This window comes from Rhincodon typus, chromosome 33 (genome assembly GCF_021869965.1).
Source record: "Rhincodon typus isolate 14 chromosome 33, sRhiTyp1.1, whole genome shotgun sequence".
Taxonomy (NCBI): domain Eukaryota; kingdom Metazoa; phylum Chordata; class Chondrichthyes; order Orectolobiformes; family Rhincodontidae; genus Rhincodon; species Rhincodon typus.
The window spans coordinates 32,270,219-32,291,178 of record NC_063364.1 but is presented as its reverse complement, the minus strand read 5'-3'; the positions used below and the strand labels follow the sequence as shown (position 1 = coordinate 32,291,178).

Here is a 20,960-nt window from a genome sequence, read left to right as displayed (position 1 = left end):
CCATTCAGGCCACCCCAATTTGAGCCAAACTGTGACAACCATTACCTACAGTATATCCAGAGCCTCCAGAAACTGTTTTCACTGTGGATCCTCAGCTCCACGCTCACAGCCATGCATTGGCATCTCCTCACACTACAGTCAGCCCTACGCCAGCTCATAGCCCGAGTTCTGATAAACAGTCCTGACCAAAAACGGCAACTTTCCTGTTCCTCTGATGCTGTCTGACCTGCTGTGTGCCTCCAGCTCCACACTGTTGACTGACTCAAGCATCTGCAGTTCTTGCTCTCAAAACAGTGTCAACTAACTGGACCACAACTCCATCTTGCTCTTTTGTTTTCTTGTTTTAACTTACAGCTGTGGAATCTTGTCACCACAGAGTCCAGAAAAATTCCAGGGTATTTATCTTAACCTCAGTTCCCTGGTTTTCTTTTGGCTTTTTCACTAGAATGGTCATCATGCCCGCCTGGGATTCAGCTGTATCATTTCCAAGAATAAACCATATTCCTGAAATAGCCAATTTTTTCCATCACTTCCCCAGTCTTAATTGAACTTTCTAGCCTCATGTTACACACAGGGGGACACTACCACTCTCTCAGGCAATATTCCAGAAGGAACGCAAATATTTTAATCTCTTATTATTAGAGAAAACTAGCTCCGCAACTCTGAATATTTTAACTTCTTTACCTACTCCACTTGTTCTGAGTAAATCTTATTCATACAGGTGAAGTCTTTGAACAGATCAGACGCTACCTTACTATCCAACCCACGACTATAGTGCAGCTCCTCAACCTCTTGGGATTTCCTTCACTACCTTAAATAATCCCACTAGTTTAACCTCTTACTACATTCTTAAACTATCAGCACTGTGACATTGTGTCCTACTTTATTACAGGGAAACATCCGAGGTCTTTCACTTCTCAGGTTTCTTTTGTCACGTACAGTAAACTGGTCCCAGTGTGATCTACCTTTTGTTTATTGTTGAAGAATTTCTATCTTTCCCAATTTCTATCCCTCACTGAATGAAATTGCTGTTGGAAGCTACATTTCAATTTATGCACTAATGCGTATTCATCCACCGTCTCTGCAGCTCTTCTCGCTGTTTTAACTTTGTTCCTCAAAATGAGCTCTTATTACTTCTGAAAGTGAGTTTTTAAAAACTCCTCCAGTGGAATAATATCTCTAAGAGCTTCATATGTCTTTTCTATTTTTAATGCTCTCATTCATCTATTGAAGTTGCTGTGTAATTCTTTCAAACTCGATACAAGTCTGGCCTGGTTCCTTTCTTACATTTCTGAACCCTTGTCCATGAGTTTCTGGTACCAATTCGTAGGTACTCAAAATAGCCAGTTTTACTTCTCCATTCTCCTGCCATTTCCCTCGGACAGCACTGCAACCGCCTGACTAGCCCTGCCTGCCAACTTGGTCTGACTTAAGATTACCTACACAGCCTCTGGCCAATTTCTCAAACGAAGTGAAAAAAATTCAACTAATTTTGATAACGTTTGGACATATTTGAATATATCCCCACCAGGCTTTTGGCTACATTGGGTTTGCTTATCACTATCCTCCTCACAAAGCCTACCTTCTACCTTCACCTCCATCCTTTTAAGTCAACTTTCCTGTCTAATTGCCAACTTCTGAAGTTCGAACTTTTTCTCCCTTTCTTCTGCTAGGTCCTTCCTCTCCTTTTCTTTTTCCTCTGCTTTTAACCATAATTCAAACTGTTTCAGTTCCTTTTCATGTTCAAGCTGCTTCATCCGCAATTGAATTCTTGCCATTTCCAAAGATTCTGATGGCATTTCCAGACATCTTGAGTGTCAAGCTATTGCTGCAGATACCTCTTTCTCAGACAAAAGCAACCCCACCTCCAGCTTGTCTGCCAGTTCCAACAGCTTTGCCTTACTCATCTTTGGTAAAACCGCCAAAGTCACTTCTTTCACCTCCAGAAAACTTAGTGACTAAAGAGCCATTTATTTAACCAACAAGCAACTGAAATTAAACAGATTTTCCACTTCTCCCTTAAGTTTTATTTAACGATCGAGTACACTAGTCTGTTTAAATCTGCTGTGACCTTTTGTGCCCTAAATCTGTTCAAATCTGTCAATATCCCAGATGAACCCCCAATCTGTTATTAAGCAGAGGTTGGCACCCTCTCTGAAAACTAAACGCGAAGAGGAGCACCTTGCCCTATAATCTATAAAAGGAGAGAAAAGTAGGGTAACCTGCCTTTCTGTATCTTCTAGTGGTTCAATAAAATAAATCACCAATGCTGTAAAATCAACAAAGTAACAATTTAAGTGAACAAATTAATGAAATTAATAACAAACTGAATAAATCCCTTCTAACTACTAACCATTCCCAAATAAGGAATCTAATGGTATGCTGTTCCAATAAATACAAGTCCCGCCTTTATAAAAAAAGAAGTAGAATTTAGTCCCTTGAAATTACAGCCAGGTTATGTCTTCCAGAATATTCTGTGCCTTCGCCGTCAATTCTTCTGTCAGGAATGCCTTCTCCATTAATTCTTGTCAGGAATGTTAAATAGTTATGCCATTGGTACCATTTTTAAATGGTGCTTTCTCCAAGAGAGGATTCTCTCGTGAGCCGAGGGCCGTTAGCTTTGGCAGATGGCAGCTAGCGCTGGGCTTTGTTCAACTGTCCCCTTCTTTGTATACCCTTGATGACATATCAATATTTCTTACAATTGGTCCTAGGTTGTCAAAACTATCAGACTTTAAATTTAATAGGTTTTTGGTATCTAAGTACCTGGTTCAAATTGAAATTCAAAAGCCTGTTGTTTTGGTAAAAACTGCTGCTTGGCCTGCTAACTGTACAGCCTTTCAATACAAATGTTTCAATTCAGGTGCTCTATGTACTTGCAAACTTTCAAGATGCTACTCAGAGGACATTAATTTTAAAATCCAAGCACAGAAAATACACATGATCTTTTAAAGGGACTTCGCAATGCTTCCTCCCACTAATATTTTACATACTCCAAATTTTAACTTCCTGCCTCTCACTCCACAAGTACTCTACCCAACTTCACAACACTGATCACTACGCCGACTGCAGCTTCATGCTTGTAACTAAATTTGCAAACCCATCTTATCATAGTAGCTCAGAGTTGCAATATCCCTGAGGCAGAGGTAATCTTAAAAGTACCCTCACTTCAGGTCTTTAACAACCTGGAAACTACATATTGGAGAAAAATTCATCAGTTATAATATGTCTTAACAGTTGCTGGTCCTCCATCGATAAATTTCTAAGATGCAGTTACTGGGTATTAATAGAAAAGAGAAAAATCCTTCAAAAACAACAACAGTCAACGATCCAGCTACCACGCAGAAGGAAGTGAGATTCATCTCAATCCAAACCATCAACTGTGTTAACTTAGTCGTCGCCATTTTAACACAGATCATGACTCCCTAACTCTGTTTTTCAATGCAACCTGATCCATAGTTGCCCCACGATTTTATCTAGACAAGGCTATGGAAATTATTCTGAAAGGAGAGATTCTCAATGAAATAAGCAACATGCCAATCTAGGTTACCCATCTAGCAATTCAACAAGTTTGCCTACAACTTTCTTGGGTTTCACTTTAAGACTACCTAATGAATTTGAGGAAGACACTCATTTCACCAAGGCCTCAGCAGCATAGCTTGAAGGATATTCAGTAGCAAGTGGAAGTAATTTGTTTTAAAATATACATACACTGCCTCCTGGCACTGATGGAAGCTCCAAACAGCTCAAAATTCCTGCTTGAGGGAAACACAGCACCATCCCAAATTCCAGAACAGTTCCCACCTGTTGCTGACTACAACAGGAGCACAGTCTTAGCCCTCGAGCTTGTTCTGCCATTCAAACGAGATTATTATTGATCTGTACTCAACTCCAATCTAGTTGTAGCGGTTCTATATCTTGTACCCTAGCCTAGGAAATTCTACATTCACTAAATTTAAAAAAAAAAGGTCAATCATCCTTCATCTTCCATGGAATACTTGGCTACTTAAATTTCTATGCATATCCACCCCTCAGATCTGGTAATATTTTGGTGAATTTATGACCTTCCAAAAGAAATAATTTTTTTTTTTTTTTTTTTTTTTTTTTTAAAATTGCCCAGAGCAACAGAAAGGTCGCCAAATGCAGTCAAATCAGGGCTTCAGTTGCAGTAAAACTCCCTCTTAATGTAACCAGAGAACTAGAATATTAAGGGATCAACATCCCATTAATCTTTGATTATTTTTAGCTCCTGACAAAAAAAATCTCCTTGCACTTCCATTGTTCTCTAGCTTGAGTTTTTAAATCATTTGCAGAATATTTGCCGCCGGGAAGGTAAGTTAATCCTTTCAAAAAAAAAAAAAAAAAAAAAAAAAAAAAAAAACTTACCTCGTGGGATCAGCAGCCTCCATTTTTGCAGCAGCAGCAGGAGCAGTGACAGCAAGGACCGGGGGCTGCCGTGATGGTAAGTTAATCCTTTAAAAACTTACCTCGTGAATAGACGGAGCGCATGTTGAGCAGGAGCGGACACGGGACAGCTGAGTAAGTGAGGTAATATATTTGGGCAGTTGCTTTACCCGAAACACTACTTAGGTAGTATCTCCCACCCATCCTCCTCCTAACCAAAATAAACAAATTCTGAGCGCCGATTTGGTAAGGTTACTAGTTTTTTTTTTTCAGAATTCAGAACAGTGGGAATGGATGTTAGGGCAGTTGTATGCTCCTCCTGTAGAATGTGGGAGGTAAGGGTCACCACTAGTGTCCCCACTGACTTCATCTGCGGGAAGTGTACCCAACTCCAGCTCCTCAGAAACCACATTAGGGAACTGGAGCTGGATGAACTTCGGATCATTCGGGAGGCTGAGGGGGTAATTGAGAGAAGTTACAGGGAGGTAGTCACACCTCAGGTACAGGAAAAAGGTAGATGGGTTACAGTCAGGGGACAGAAAGGGAACAGGCAGACAGTGCAGGGATTCCCTGTGGCCGTTCCCCTTAATAACAAGTATACCGTTTTGGATACTGTTGGGAGAGACGACTTCCCAGGGGTAAGCCATGGGGTACAGGTCTCTGGCACAGAGTCTGTCCCTGTTGCTCAGAAGGGAAGGTGTGGGGGGGGGGGCGGGGGCGGAAGGGGAGGAGACCATCAGTCACTGGGGACTCCATAGTTAGGGGGACAGATAGGAGATTCTGTGGGAATGAGACAGACTCGCAGTTGGTGTGTTGCCTCCCAGGTGCCAGGGTCCGTGATGTCTCAGATCGTGTTTTCGGGATCCTTAAGAGAGGGGGAGCAGCCCCAAGTCGTGGTCCACATAGGCACCAACGACATAGAAAAAGGGAATGCAAGGCAGAAATTCAAGGAGCTAGGGTGGAAGCTTAGAGCTAGAACAAACAGAGTTGTTATCTCTGGTTTGTTACCCATGCCACGTGCTAGCGAGGCAAGGAATAGGAAGAGAGAGCAGTTGAACACGTGGCTACAGAGATGGTGCAGGAGGGAGGGATTCAGATACCTGGATAATTGGGGCTCATTCTGGGGTAGGTGGGACCTCTACAAATGGGATGGTCTACACCTGAACCAGAGGGGTACCAATATCCTGGGGGGGAAATTTGCTAATGCTCTTCGGGAGGGTTTAAACTAATTCAGCAGGGGGATGGGAACCGGAATTGTAGCTCCAGTGTACAGGAGGTTGAGTGTAGTGAGGTCATGAATAAGGTTTCAAGGTTGCAGGAGTGTACCGGCAGGCAGGAAGGTGGTTTGAAGTGTGTCTACTTCAATGCCAGGAGCATCCAGAATAAGGTGGGTGAACTTGCAGCATGGGTTGGTACCTGGGACTTCGATGTTGTGGCCATTTCGGAGACATGGCTAGAGCAGGGACAGGAATGGTTGTTGCAGGTTCCGGGGTTTAGATGTTTCAGTAAGATCAGGGAAGGTGGCAAAAGAGGGGAGGTGTGGCATTGTTAGTCAAGGACAGTATTATGGGGCAGAAAGGACGTTTGATGAGGACTCATCTACTGAGGTAGTATGGGCTGAGGTTAGAAACAGGAAAGAGTTTTCCCTGTTGGGAGTTTTCTATAGGCCTCCGAAAAGTTCGAGATGTAGAGGAAAGGATTGCAAAGATGATTCTGGATAGGAGCGAAAGTAACAGGGTAGTTGTTATGGGGGACTTTAACTTTCCAAATATTGACTGGAAACACTATAGTTCGAGTACTTTAGATGGGTCAGTTTTTGTCCAATGTGTGCAGGAGGGTTTCCTGACACAGTATGTGGATAGGCCAACAAGAGGCGAGGCCACATTGGATTTGGTACTGGGTAATGAACCAGGCCAGGTGTTAGATTTGGAGGTAGGTGAGCACTTTGGTGATAGTGACCACAATTCGATTATGTTTACTTTAGCGATGGAAAGGGATAGGTATATACCGCAGAGCAAGAGTTATAGCTGGGGGAAAGGCAATTATGAGGTGATGAGGCAAGATTTAGGATGCATAGGATGGAGAAGGAAACTGCAGGGGCTGGGCACAATTGAAATGTGGAGCTTGTTCAAGGAACAGCTACTGCATGTCCTTGATAAGTATGTACCGGTCAGGCAGGGAGGAAGTGGTCGAGCGAGGAAACCATGGTTTACTAAAGAAGTTGAATCTCTTGTCAAGAGGAAGAAGGAGGCTTATGTAGAGATGAGGCTTGAAGGCTCAGTTAGGGCACTTGAGAGTTACAAGTTAGCCAGGAGGGGACATGAGAAGTCTTTAGCAGGTAGGATCAAGGAAAAGCCTAAAGCTTTCAATAGGTATGTCAGGAGTAAAAGAAAGAATGACTAGAGTAAGATTAGGGCCAGTCAAGGACAGTAGTGGGAAGTTGTGCGTGGAGTCCGAAGAGATAGGAGAGGCGCTAAATGAATATTTTTTCGACAGACAGACAGACAGACAGAGTCGAGGAGAATACTGAGATACAGGCTATTAGACTAGATGGGATTGAGGTTCATAAGGAGGTGGTGTTAGCAATTCTGGAAAGTGTGAAAATAGATAAGTCCCCTGGGCCAGATGGGATTTATCCTAGGATTCTCTGCAAAGCTAGGGAGGAGATTGCAGAGCCTTTGGCTTTGATCTTTATGTTGTCATTGTCTACAGGAATAGTGCCAGAAGACTGGAGGATAGCAAATGTTGTCCCCTTGTTCAAGAAGGGGAGTAGAGACAACCCTGGTAATTACAGACCAGTGAGCCTTACTTCGGTTGTGGGTAAAGTGTTGGAAAGGATTATGAGAGATAGGATTTATCATCTAGAAAAGAATAATTTGATTAGGGATAGTCAACACGGTTTTGTGAAGGGTAGGTCATGCCTCACAAACCTTATTGAGTTCTTTGAGAAGTTCTTTGAGATGGATGAGGGTAAAGCGGGTGATGTGGTGTATATGATTTCAGTTAAGCATTTGATAAGGTTCCCCATGGTAGGCTATTGCAGAAAATACGGAGGCATGGGATTGAGGGTGATTTAGCGGTTTGGATCAGAAATTGGCTCGCTGTAAGAAGACAGAGGGTGGTGCTTGATGGCAAATGTTCATCCTGGAGTTCAGTTACTAGTGGTGTACTGCAAGGATCTGTTTTGGGGCCACTGCTGTTTGTCATTTTTATAAATGACCTGGATGAGAGCGTAGAAGGATGGGTTAGTAAATTTGCGGATGACACTAAAGTCGGTGGAGTTGTGGATAGTGCGGAAGGATGTTGCAGGTTACAGAGGGACATAGATAATCTGCAGAGCTGGGCTGCGAGGCAGCAAATGGAGTTTAATGCAGAGAAGTGTGAGGTGATTCACTTTGGAAGGAGTAACAGGAATACAGAGTGCTGGCCTAATGGTAAGATTCTTGGTAGTGTGGATGAGCAGAGAGATCTCGGTGTCCATGTGCATCGATCCCTGAAAGTTGCCACCCAGCTTGATAGGGTTGTTAAGAAGGCGTACGGTGTGTTAGGTTTTATTGATAGAGGGATTGAGTTTCAGAGCCATGAGGTCATGTTGCAGCTGTACAAAACTCTGGTGCGGCCGCGCTTGGAGTATTGCGTACAGTTCTGGTCGCCACATTATAGGAAGGATGTGGAAGCATTGGAAAGGGTGCAGAGGAGATTTACCAGGATGTTGCCTGGTATGGAGGGAAGGTCTTATGAGGAAAGGCTGAGGGACTTGAGGCTGTTTTCGTTAGAGAGAAGAAGGTTAAGAGGTGACTTAATACAGACATACAAGATGATCAGAGGATTAGATAGGGTGGACAGTGGGAGCCTTTTTCCTCGGATGGTGATGGCTAGCACGAGGGGACGTAGCTTTAAATTGAGGGGTGATAGATATAGGACAGATGTCAGAGGTAGGTTCTTTACTCAGAGAGTAGTAAGGGCGTGGAATGCCCTGCCTGCAACAGTAGTAGACTCGCCAACTTTAAGGGCATTTAAATGGTCATTGGATAAACATATGGATGATAATGGAATAGTGTAGATTAGATGGGCTTCAGATTGGTTTCACAGGTCGGCACATCGAGGGCCGAAGGGCCTGTACTGCGCTGTAATGTTCTATGTTCTATATCCAAACGTATCCTCTTTGGGTAGAAAATGGAAGACAACTATTCGAAATTCACCTACTATAGTTTTGTCGACTTAATTCAGCAAGATTTTTTGTAGTTTGATGCTCCTGCTGATATAATTTAGTATACCATTAATCTCTGCATTCCACTCTTCATGTATATAGAATTGGACAATGGTCAGAACTCAATGACACATGCAGTTCAGTGTTAAGCTCCTGTTGCTGGAGCTCTGTGTCCACAAACTCTGACATTAAGAGACATAAAAGCGTTCACACTTCCATTTGCTGTCTATACTATGTTAGCATTATGTATATAGGAAGCTATCCAATATAGGTGCAAGTTCAGCCCAATACATTGATCAACATCCATTAGACACAATTGGGTATAATTAATTTTGAAGTCTCGAGCTTGTACTGACTACAGGAAACAACGAAGCTGTTCCTTATGGGTAATCAAAGCTAGTTTAAATAAGTTGTGGCTATGTTTTATGCAAGAATGAAGCATTCATGATTTAAAAACAGATGTTACACTTTGCACAGTAATTAAATTCTTTGGCAGATGTTTAATCTATGGGAAACAAATTTTTTTTGCAACTTACATATTACATGGATCACTGTTATAAAGCACACTAAAAAGCAACATTTGCCAAATGAATTGCAAAATTTCACTTCATTCCTTAGCTTTGGCAAGGACAACGCATGTGTTTGTTTCTGGACTCAGTTGTCCAAGGGACAAACATGACTGGTTTTACAACTGGATCTAGCCAACACGGCTTCCCTTTCTTTTGTATGCTTGTCCTGCAAAGAGCAAGACCATGTGACATTTGTGGGGTGACAGTGTCTTAAGTACTGATCCAATAACCTACAGACATAAACAGAAAAGTTTAGCACATGGACTGTAGCAGTTCAAGATGCTGCTCATCACCACCTTCTCATGGACAATTAGAGAGGAGCAATAAAAGACACTAAAAATGGGATACAATTCGTGAAAGAAATAATATATTCTCAGATGCCCATCTTAGAAGATGGAGACTAGCATTCACATCAAAAATCAAGAAATCTGAATAAACCAGAAAAGACTTCAGACTAAATGAAGAGCCTGATAAAGATTTTTCACATCCTTGTTTGACCTCACCTGATTGACCTCACTCAAATAGATAGGCTGAAGACTTCAACTTAAGATTTTGGTGGTGAATAATCACACACAAGCAGCAAAGAATCAAGAGATAACAAGGTGTAGAGCTGGATGAACACAGCAGGCCAAGCAGCATCAGAGGAGCAGGAAAGCTGACGTTTCGGGTCTGGACCCTTCTTCAGAAATGGGGGAGGGGAAGGGGACTCTGAAATAAATAGAAAAAAAAAAGAGAGAGGGGAAGGCAGATGGAAGGTGGATAAAGGAGCAGATAGGTGGAGAGGAGACGGACAGGTCAAGGAGGTGGGGATGGAGGCTAGTAGGTAGGAGATGGGGGTGGGGGATGGTCAGTGAGGTGGGAAGAGCAGATAGGTGGGAGAAAAGACAAACAGGTCAAGGAGGCAGGGGACGAGCTGGGCTGGTTTTGGGATGAGGTCCGGGGGGGTGGGGAGATTTTGAAGCTTGAAGTCCACATTGATACCTTTGGGCTGCAGGGTTCCCAAGCAAAATATGAAGTGCTGTTCCCGCAGCCTTTGGGTGGCATCGTTGTTGCACTGGAGGCGGCCCGGGATGAACACGTCGTCCACGGAGTGGGAGGGGGGAGTTGAAGTGGTTCGCAACTGGGAGGTGCAGTCGTTTGTCACGAACCGAGCGTAGGTGTTCCACAAAGCGGTCTCCAAGCCTCCGCTTGGTTTCCCCAATGTAGAGGAGGCCACAACGGGAACAGCAGATACAATATACCTTCCTCTCCCGCAGGCCCGAACAGTCCCCCTCCACTGATACCCTTATCCGCTTAGCTGAACTCGCCTTCACCCTTAACTTCTCCGTCAACTCCTCCCACTTCCTACAGACAAAGGGGGTGGCCATGGGTACCCGCATGGGCCCAAGCTATGCCTGCCTCTGTGTAGGATACGGGGAACAATCCCTCTTCCGCAGCTACACTAGCCCGATCCCCCATCTCTTCCTCCATTATATCGATGACTGTATCGGCACCACCTCGTGCTCCCATGAGGAGCTCGAACAGTTCAGCCACTTCACTAACACCTTCCACCCCAACCATCTCAGATACCTCTCCTTCCTGGAACTGTTTCCATCTCTGACAACCACTTGGAAACCAATATCTATTTCAAGCCTACGTACTCCCACAGCTACCTAGAATACACCTCCTCTCACCCACCTTCCTGCAAGAATGCCATCTCCTATTCCCACTTCCTTCACCTCTGCCACATCTGCTCCCAAGATGAGGCATTCCACTCCCGGACATCCCAGATGTCCTCGTTTTTCAAGGACCGCGTCTTCCCCTCCACAGTGGTCGAAAACACCCTCGATCGCATCTCTCAAGTTTCCTGCAACTCATCCTTCACACCCCCTCCCCGCAATAACAACAAAAACAGAATCCCCCTCGTCCTCACGTACCACCCCACCAACCTCCAGATTCAACACATCATCCTTCACCACTTCCGCCACCTGCAATCTGACCCCACTACCAAGGGCATTTTTCCCTCCCCACCCTTATCTGCCTTCCAGAGGGACCGCTCTCTCCGTGACTCCCTCGTCCGCTCCACACTCCCCACTAGCCCCACCACCCCAGCACTTTTCCCTGCAACCGCAGGAAGTGCTACACCTGCCCCTACACCTCCCCCCTCAACCCCATCCCAGGCCCCAAGAAAACCTTCCACATTAAAACAGATGTTCACCTGCACATCTGCTAACATGGTATATTGTATCTGCTGTTCCCGATGTGGCCTCCTCTACATCAGGGAAACCAAGCAGAGGCTTGGAGACCACTTTGTGGAACACCTATGCTCAGTTCATGACAAACGACTGAACTTTCCAGTCGCGAACCACTTCAGCTCCCCCTCCCACTCCATGAACGACATGTTCATCCTGGGCCGCCTCCAGTGCAACAACGATGCCACCCAAAGGCTGCAGGAACAGCACTTCATATTTTGCTTGGGAACCCTGCAGCCCAAAGGTATCAATGTGGACTTCACAAGATTCAAAATCTCCCCACGCCCGACCTCATCCCAAAACCAGCCCAGCTTGTCCCTGCCTCCTTGACCTGTCCGTCCTTCCTCCCACCTATCCATTCCTCCCACCTCAACCCCCACCCCCACCTCCTACCTACCAGCCTCATCCCCACCTCCTTGACCTGTCCATTTTCCCTTGACTGACCAACCCCCATCCTAACTCCCCACCTACACTCATCTTTACTGGCTCCATCCCCGCCTCCTTGACCTGTCCGTCTTCTCTCCACCTTCCATCCGCCTTCCCCGCTCTCTCTATTTGTTTCAGAATCCCCTTCCCCTCCCCCATTTCTGAAGAAGGGCCCAGACCCGAATCGTCAGCTTTCCTGCTCCTCTGATACTGCTTGGCCTGCTGTGTTCATCCAACTCGACACCTTGTTATCTCAGATTCTCCAGCATCGGCAGTTCCTACTATCTCTCTCAGCAAAGAATCAACACCTGCTCGAAAGTAAAAATTGCAGATGAATTGATTTTGATACAGGAGATTGAATATTTTTAAAAGCAGAGGTGGATAGGTTCTTGTCAAACAAGGAGGCAAAAGGGTATCGGGGTGGGAGACAAAAAAAAATACGGATTCAAGGTTACAATCAGATTATCCATTTTATTGAATGGCAGAACAGACATGAGGGGCCAAATGGCCTACTCTTGCTCCTTGTTCATATGCCTGTATTTATGGGCACCTGTCAATGTGTATACTCATGTCTTTGCACTAATCTAAAAAACCTTGCTCATTAAAAAACAAACAAAAAATGTCTCAAAGCCAGATTTTTCAAACTGACATCCTGCAATCTCAGTATCAATGACAAATTAATTTTAAATCTGTCTGCCTTAACATGGTAGAATTCAAGACTATGAATGAATGACCATATGCACAGTGTAATTCTATTTATTGTTTTAACAAGGAAATTAACCTGTTACAATAAAAAGGTGCCAGTAGTAAGGAAGCACTAACAGAACATGATAAAGACTGATTTCTCCATTAAATACAGAGAATGTGAAATTAATACACAGATGACATGGTGGAAAACAAACTGAACATTAAAGAAACACCTACCTTGTTGACTTTTAGGATGATCTCCTGGCTCATTGGCTTTTTCATGTCCTTTCCCACCATGATGATCAAAAGGATTTGAAAAGGCTTGGCCAGCAGGGAAGTGTAGAGCTTGATTAGGTGGTGGCTGCATAGCAGGTTCCTTGGCTAAATGATGTATCGGTTTCCCTTGATGTTGTCTATCCAGAACTGCATTGATACAATAAAGCAAGAAAAACCACAATTAGGAGGAATTCATTTCTTAAGAGTTATTGTAAACAATTTCCACTTCAAAAATGGGAGGACATTTTTGTCAGAGATCAATTACGGAATAATAACTGTGCTCTTGTATTCCCTGCTGCACATGGACATCAAGGAAAGGGAAGTGTAAGTTACTGTCTTGCTATGCTCAATTCACCACTACTTCAAAGATAGAACACCAGTGGTAATGAGCTCTAACAGTTCCGATGCAGTTTGGTGGAATATTAGTCATCAAGAACAGATTTTCAAACACTAACTGATCTGAAGTCTAATATCTACAATTGAGGCATTCACATGTACACAAACAGCACGTGTGAAGCTTAAAGGTAATCACATCTCCAATTCCAGGTCAAGATCTGGCCATAGCCATAATTTGCATAATCGGAAGAGATTTACTTTCAGCCCTAACACCACAGTAGATGAGCAGCCAAGATGCTCTTTGCAGCTAATGCTAGAGATTACCTTCAAATGTAAAGATTAGCAAATGTCACCAGAACGTCAATTAGTATATATTGGAAAAAGCCCAAAGCAAGGAGGATTATAATCTACTCCTTAGATTCAAACAGTCTCATTAATACAAAGCTCCAATGCTTAGAACAAATTGCTTGAATGCCCAATTTAGATTTTAGGATTGTTGGAAATGTTTTTGTGATAATTACAATGTGGAGGTGCCACTGTTAGACTGACTGTCTACAAATTGTGCGCTTTTGAACAAAAAAAAAACCCAACTAGTCTGACTCCAGGTTAAAACAGAGACAGATTCTAAACAAGGCCTCACACCCAAATTGCATTGTCTGACTCAAGATGTCACCTCTTATATACAATGATAAAACCTTTATCTATCTCAGGGCAGTGACTTGAAAGAAATTCTGGGATTTGCATTTTAATCAAATCAAACCTGCATCTCCTTTCTAACCGATTAGAGATTTATCAGGAGGGAGTCAGCTAGCCATTTTTGGTTTATTCAATACATTCGCATGAGTTGTATGATCCTTTAATGTTTTACTTATAAATTCTGAATTGATACATCTTCTCACTACACCTGAAGTAGGAGCAATGCTGCTAAAGCTAACGTTTTCAAGTAAACCTGCTTGACTGTAACCTGGTGTCCTGTGATTTTTGAGTTTGTGATAATTGTGACAATTCGGTGTATGGTTAATGTTTGACAAGGCCACAACAGTTGACAGTCAGCACAATTATCTTCATTGAGGCACTACCAATGAAGTGACAACCTTCTACAAGCTAACTCAACCATCAAACTGTTCCTTAAAATGAAGCTAATATTATAATCCCAGCTGTCTTTTCCTGATAACCTTATTTCAGCTGCTGAGTGGCCTTCCATCTCAAAAAGCTGACTGACATGTTCAAGCCTATTTGTGCCAATAAGTATTGAAGACATTTTAAACTCATACCCTACATGTTGCATAAGAATGTTTCCATAACTGGATAATAATCAACATTATTACTGACAATTACTGAAAATTCCTGAGGCTATTTACCCATGAAATAGAAAGCAAAGTTTCACAGATGCAAAACTTTGGATGCTTTATGGCATGTCAAATCTCAAGGACCTACAGTAACTACATAAAGAATTTTTATTTTAAATTTTGTACAGTCTGCATCTCAACATGGGGAGTTGCCACGTGAAAGAGGGGATAGTTTGCTCAATTGGCTTGATTGCTAGCTTGCAGTTCAGTACAGTGAAAGTTCAATTTTTGTTCCAGCTGAGATAGACTTGGCACCTGCCTCCCTCCCCTGTCCCAGTCAGGGGAAAAGAATGGCAAACCACCAGAGAAAAACTGCAAAACACAATAGACACGATGATAATGAAAATTTGAGAGCTCAGATTTTCAACTGAAGTGTGTTTGACACAAGATAGAATTTTGCAGCCCCATAAGGATGATCACAGCACAGGAACATGAAGCTGGTACCACTATTTTGGTCCCTCTTGCCAGGTCCAATTCCCGAATGTGGCCATGCCAAAACAACACAGAGCAGACTTGTTTTATGTTGTTGAGAATGCCTGCTGCGAAATTGGAGGTGGTAGTTAGGGTGATATAGATGGCAATGAATTTGATTGAAATGTTGTGTAGGAGGTTCTACTACAGAAAAATGTGCACGAATAAGCACAAGTCAGGTTGCATCTGGGCAGTGCTTTCTATGGAAGGTTACTGTAGATCACTGCCACTGTCAGCTAGCTCATACTGACCCTATGAACTGTGACAACCATATTGTTAGAGCACGTTAGAAGCACATGCGTGTAAGTTCTAAAATAACTTACTTACCATTTCAAGGAGATAAAATACAAAACAATCCAAGAGGTTTGTATACCTACCTGGCTGGTGATTCTGAGATTCTCCAATTTCATCGGCTCTAACACGAAGATTTTCATCTTCTGCATTATTTGGCTCCTCTTGGTCTACAGGACTTGGCATATTTACTACAAGTGATCTCCCAGGTTTTACAATATTTTGTTCATTATCAAATGAATGAGCCTGGATTGGAGGGGGGGCCTGCATTGCTGGGCCCCTCTCAAAATGTCGGACAGGTTTAATTCCAGCCTCCATATTCAACTTTTCTCCAAGAATCCCACCAACCCTAGACCCAGGTTTCTCAATTTCTTCAAGCAGCAATTTGTTTCTCTTGTGATCTAAGAAAAAAAAATTAAGAAGATAATCATTTTCTACCTTACCATATACATTTAAGACTTTAATGTAACGAGTTAGTCCTTCTGTCACATAAACCACAACCGAAAGTTAAAAAATAAAAAAGGTGATATCCCAAGTCAACCTAGGCAGCACACCACAACTATCGCATTCAAAGAATGAGCAACAAAACAGCACAAAAACAGGCCCTTCGGCCTGCCAAACCCACACTGACATTCTGCTCTTCCATACCAAAACCGTCTTCACTTACAGGATCCGTATCCCTCTATTCCCTTCCTATTTAGGTATTCGTCCAGGCATTTCTTTAATGCTATCGCATCTGTTTCCTCTAGCAGCACATTTCAGGCACACACCATCCTTTGTGAACTTGCCTCACACATTTCATTTAATTTCCACCCCATCCACTGCACCTTGAAACTGTGTCTCCTAGTCGTTAACCCCTCCACCCTGGGGAAAAGCCTCACACTTTCCACTCTATCCATGCCATTCACAATCTTATAAACATCCATCAGGTCTCCCCTCAACCTCCTGCATTCCAGTGAAAACAAACACAGTCTATGTAATCTTTTGTCATAGCTAAAATCCCCCACACCAGGCAACATCCAGGTAATTTTTTTTTCCTGTACCCTCTCCAAAGCATCCACATCCTTCTGGTGGTGTGGTGGCCAGAACTGTACACAATAATCCAAGTGTGGCCAAACTAAATTTCTGTAAGCTTCAGTGTAACTTGCCTAGCCTTACACTCAATGCCCCTTCCAATGTAGGGGAGCATGCCATAGGCATTTCCTTTTAAAATTAAAAACAGCCTTACCTACCTGAGCTACCACCTTCAGTGATCTGTGGACCTTCACACCCAGATCCCTCTGCATATCAATATTTTTAAGGGTTCTGCCATTCACTGGATAAATTTCCACCTGTACTTGACCTTCCAATATGCATCACCTCACTTTGTCCAGATAAAACCCCACCTGCCATTTTGCTGCCCGTGCTTCTATATCATGCAACTGATCTATATCCTGTTGTATCCTCTGACAATTCTGCTCACTATCCACAACATCAATCTTTGTAACATCCACAAACGTATAATTAGATCTGCTACATTTTCCTCCAAATCATTTATGTAGACCATGAGCAGCAGAGGTCCTAGCACCGATCTCTGTGGAACACCAGTTACGGCCCTCCATTCCAAAAAGCATCCTTCCACTTCCGTCTCCTACGACAGAGCCAGTTCAGAATCCAGCTTGACAGCTCATCCCAATATCACGTGACTTCACCTCTTGTACCAGTCTGCTATGAGAGACCTGGTCAAAGGCTTTACTGAAGTCCACATATGTAACATCAACCACTTTTCCCTCAGTAGTCTTTGTCACCTCAAAAAACTCAATTAGTGAGGCAAGATCTCCCCCGCAAAAAGTCATGCTGTGTATAACTAATACGTCCATTTGCTTCTCAACTCCTTTGATGCTGCCTTAGACTTGGAAACCTAAACCTCAATTGTCAATTCTCCAGATGACAGAACTATGTCAGATTATAGGTAGAAGTAATAGGTTTAGGTTTGTGGGTTTGCGAAAAAGGCCTGACTTGCATTTCCCGAACCCAGCACAGAAGTCCAGCCCACCAACACTGGATAATAGGGTGACAAACAAACAATTAGACAGGGGCACAAAATGATATTAAGACTTTTATGGATAGATAAATCAGATGTGTTGAATTGTCTTCTTTACAAATATCTTGTGATCTTATAAAGACAACATGAATTCCTTTTATGGTTTAATAATGTCACCCACTTCTAAAATATTACCACAAGGTGGCACTGCAAATGCAGTTTTTTGTACCAATGGCTTATGCATGAAGCTGCATCTGCTGACACGCAAGGGCACACAGCAGATAATGTCAAACAAGTTTTTTTTAAATATCAATTAAAAGTTAGCAAAAATAAAAAGCATTAATTAAGATTATATAGATAAAAAAATCAGGGTAGTTTTTTTTCTAAAAAGTTTTGCATTTACAGAATTTTTAACAACGGTCTGCAGTCTGTAATTATGGGCGGATCATTGGTGTCAGCAAGTTTTGGCTAGTTTTTGTAACGTTCCAGTCACTGTCACTTGCCAATTTGTTCTCATTAGGTGGTTTCAAACAGATAGACGATGCAGCATGGTTGACAGCTTTTGCAAGCCATGCCTTGAGCAGCAAGATGCAGGATCTGATCTATCCTCCACTCAATGGCCAGTTATGGAAGTCTGTTTTTGCGTGCATGTGCGTGCATCTTACAACAATGATACCTATGTCACCCATTGACCAGTTTCCACTCTTAGAAAGGGGTGAAAAAGGCAGAGCCACCACACTGGATAGTCCAACTATAGTCACACAGTTAGCTTCCTGGTGTTTATAAGCATAGCAAAATGAGAACAACAAAAATTGTACTTCCAAACGTTAAACAGTCTGGGGAAAATCCAGCTCATTCTGAATCATATAATCAGGAAGGGGCACATGAAGATGTAGAACTTTGTACACTTACCCCTCGTCCACCATCTAAGCACACTTGAAAGCATATGAATGGTATTCTGGCTCCCTCATTATACATACCAATCAAAAGATCCATCGGTTTGGCATGTTCATTTTCTTCTATCCCAGGCATACCAGCATCATCATCCGTTTTACCTGGATCTGTAAAAACATTGAAGTTATAGCAGCACAAAGAAATACAATTGGCGTTTAAAAGCAATAATTTAGTTGCAAAACTTTGATCAACCTAAAGGGGTTTGTAAAGTACAAATATTTGCTTTTGGAATGTAGGTGATGCCAGCCCATCCACAATTGGCCTGAAGATGCAAATAAGAATGCATAGAGAAGTTGCTACAGCTTAACAACGGAAAGAAATGAAGGCTTTGAGCAGAGCAAACCACAGAGGGAAAGAGGGAGGTGGTTTCATTTGACAGGTTTTTCCCTCACATTCTACCAAGGAATGCCTCGTTAAAAACATCAAGTTATCAAGTTGAATGCAATTATGAACAGACATGAACTTAATAGAAATAAAACCTCTTCAAAAAGGATAAAATGTTTGCCAACAGGATCCCAATTTTCCTGAACTGGGGAAAAAAAAAAAAATCAGTTTTCATTTGGGTCACCACTTAACAGCAGGGATAAATGTAGTAAGGTTAAAACATTGCAAATAATCAAAAAAAATTTTGGATTGAAATCCAAAAGGTCAAGAAGCACAGATTATGCAAGAGACAAAAAATACTGGCAAGTGGTGCGACAAGATAAATGCAAAGTAATCAGATTACCTAAAATCTTATTGAATGACACAGCAGGTTCGAGGGGCTAATGGCTTATTTCTGCTCCTTGCATATGAACATTAGAGTTGCAACTGAAAACAGCTGGTCCATTGAGGCCATGCCTCAATGAATTTTCACTTGTAGAAGTCAGACTAGCAAGCAGTAAAATCTAGCGGGAAAAGATTGAAGTGCACTAATAAAAGTTAGGTAGAACAAAGATGATTAGAATATGCATAGTTCACATTTATAGATCAAGGGGTCATACTTAACTGAATTCTTGAAGGGAACATGGACTTGGGTTAGGTGAAACAATCTTCAAACAGTAGTCATTTGAAACCAAGGGTACTGAGACAGACTTAAATGGATTAACATTCATTCATGAACCCCCAACTGGTTCATGAAGTGTTCCTCAAGGAAGGAAATTTACCAACCTTACCTGATCTGGCCTAAATGTGACACATGCTGACTTCCAAATGCCCTCAAATGGCAGAGCACGCCACTAATTGAACCAGAAACTGCTAAAAGGCCTCAAGAAAGAAATAAAACATGCAGCCTGCTCTAGGAAGGATGGTAGTAAATTGGAAAGGGTGCAGAAAAGATTTGCAAGGATGTTGTTGGGACTGGAGGGTTTGAAATATAGAGGAGAGACTGGATAGGCTGGGATTTTTCCTCCCTGGAGCATAGGAAGTTGAGGGGTGACCTAATAGAAATTTATAAAATCATGAGGGGTATAGATAAGGTGAATAGCAAAGGTCTTTTCCCTAGGGTGGGGGGAGTTCAAAACTCGCGAGCATATTTTTAAGATGAGAGGAGAAAAATTTGAAAGGGAGCCGAAGAGCAACATTTTCCACACAGAGGGTGGTTCATATATGGAATGAACTACCAGAGGAAGAAGTGGTAGAGGCAGGCACAGTTACAACATTTGAGACACATTTGGACAGGTACATGAATAGGAAAGGTTTAGAGGCACACGGGCCAAACACAGGCAAATGGGACTAGTTCAGTTTGGGAAACCTGGTCAGCATGGATGGATTGGACCAAAGGGTCCGTTTCCGTGCTGTAAACTTTATGACAGTTTGTCACCAAGCTAGGCATAAAAACTGTAAACCTCAACCCAAAATCAACGTTGCAATGAGCTCCTTACCAACATCTAAAAGCCAATACTAACATTGGGACAGCTGTCTCAGACTAATCAAGAACCATCTCATACAGATATGACATAAGGGATGGCCATTTGGGCATGTATGTGCATGCCCAAAGATCTCTCTGCATTAATCCCATTCTCCAGCTCTTGGTCCATGGCCCTGGAGATTATATCAATGTAAGTAAACAGGTAAGTACTGTTCAAATAGTTTGAGTCTTTGACTTAACCACATTCAGGCAGCAAATTCCAGACTCCCACCACAAATTTTTTTTTATCCACTTTTCAATTAGCCTTCTCTATCTTTTAGATTAAACCCATGGTCCTTGGTTATTGATCCCTCTACTAATAGGAAAAGCGTCTTAAGATTGACAGGCATATGGTGAATATTATGTAACTTAAATCAGGACCCCAGTCAACTTTTACCAGTCTGACACTCATACTCAGAAACATGCCTCAGACCTCATCCCAGACTCATCCAAACGAAGCAAGAGCCGGACATTATCCAGTTTTGAGTTACTAAGTGGCAAATAATTTTTGCACTAGAGAAGTGATAACAGGCAGTGACCATACAGTCCGAATTCAACAGCACAGAACAGGTCCTTCAACACATCAAGTCTGAGCCAAACTACATACACGAACCCCACTTTCCAGCACTCAGCTCAGAGCTTTGAATGTTATCCCATTTCAAATGGTCATCCATATACTTTAAGAAAAGGGTTTGGTTTTTTTGCCTCAACTACTCTCCCAGGCAGTGCATTCCAGACAACCAGCACCCTGAAAGAAATAAAAAGTCCTCAAATCTGCTCTAACTTATCTGTCCTTCACCTTATAATTATGGCCTCTCGCTATTGACCCTTCAACTAAGTGCAGC

The 20,960-nt window shown here is 42.6% G+C and overlaps 1 protein-coding gene across 1 annotated transcript in view; it reads right to left on the bottom strand.

Annotated features, from left to right (window-relative positions):
• golm2 (golgi membrane protein 2) overlaps window positions 1–20,960 on the bottom strand; it is a 46,245-nt gene that overhangs the window by 13,890 nt on the left and 11,395 nt on the right. The window contains exons 4-6 of the mRNA XM_048615865.1: window positions 18,254–18,334; window positions 15,337–15,651; window positions 12,765–12,950 (exon numbers count right to left, since the gene is read on the bottom strand). Coding sequence (XP_048471822.1) covers window positions 12,765–12,950; window positions 15,337–15,651; window positions 18,254–18,334 — 582 coding nt within the window. The remainder of the gene's footprint in view (window positions 1–12,764; window positions 12,951–15,336; window positions 15,652–18,253; window positions 18,335–20,960) is intronic.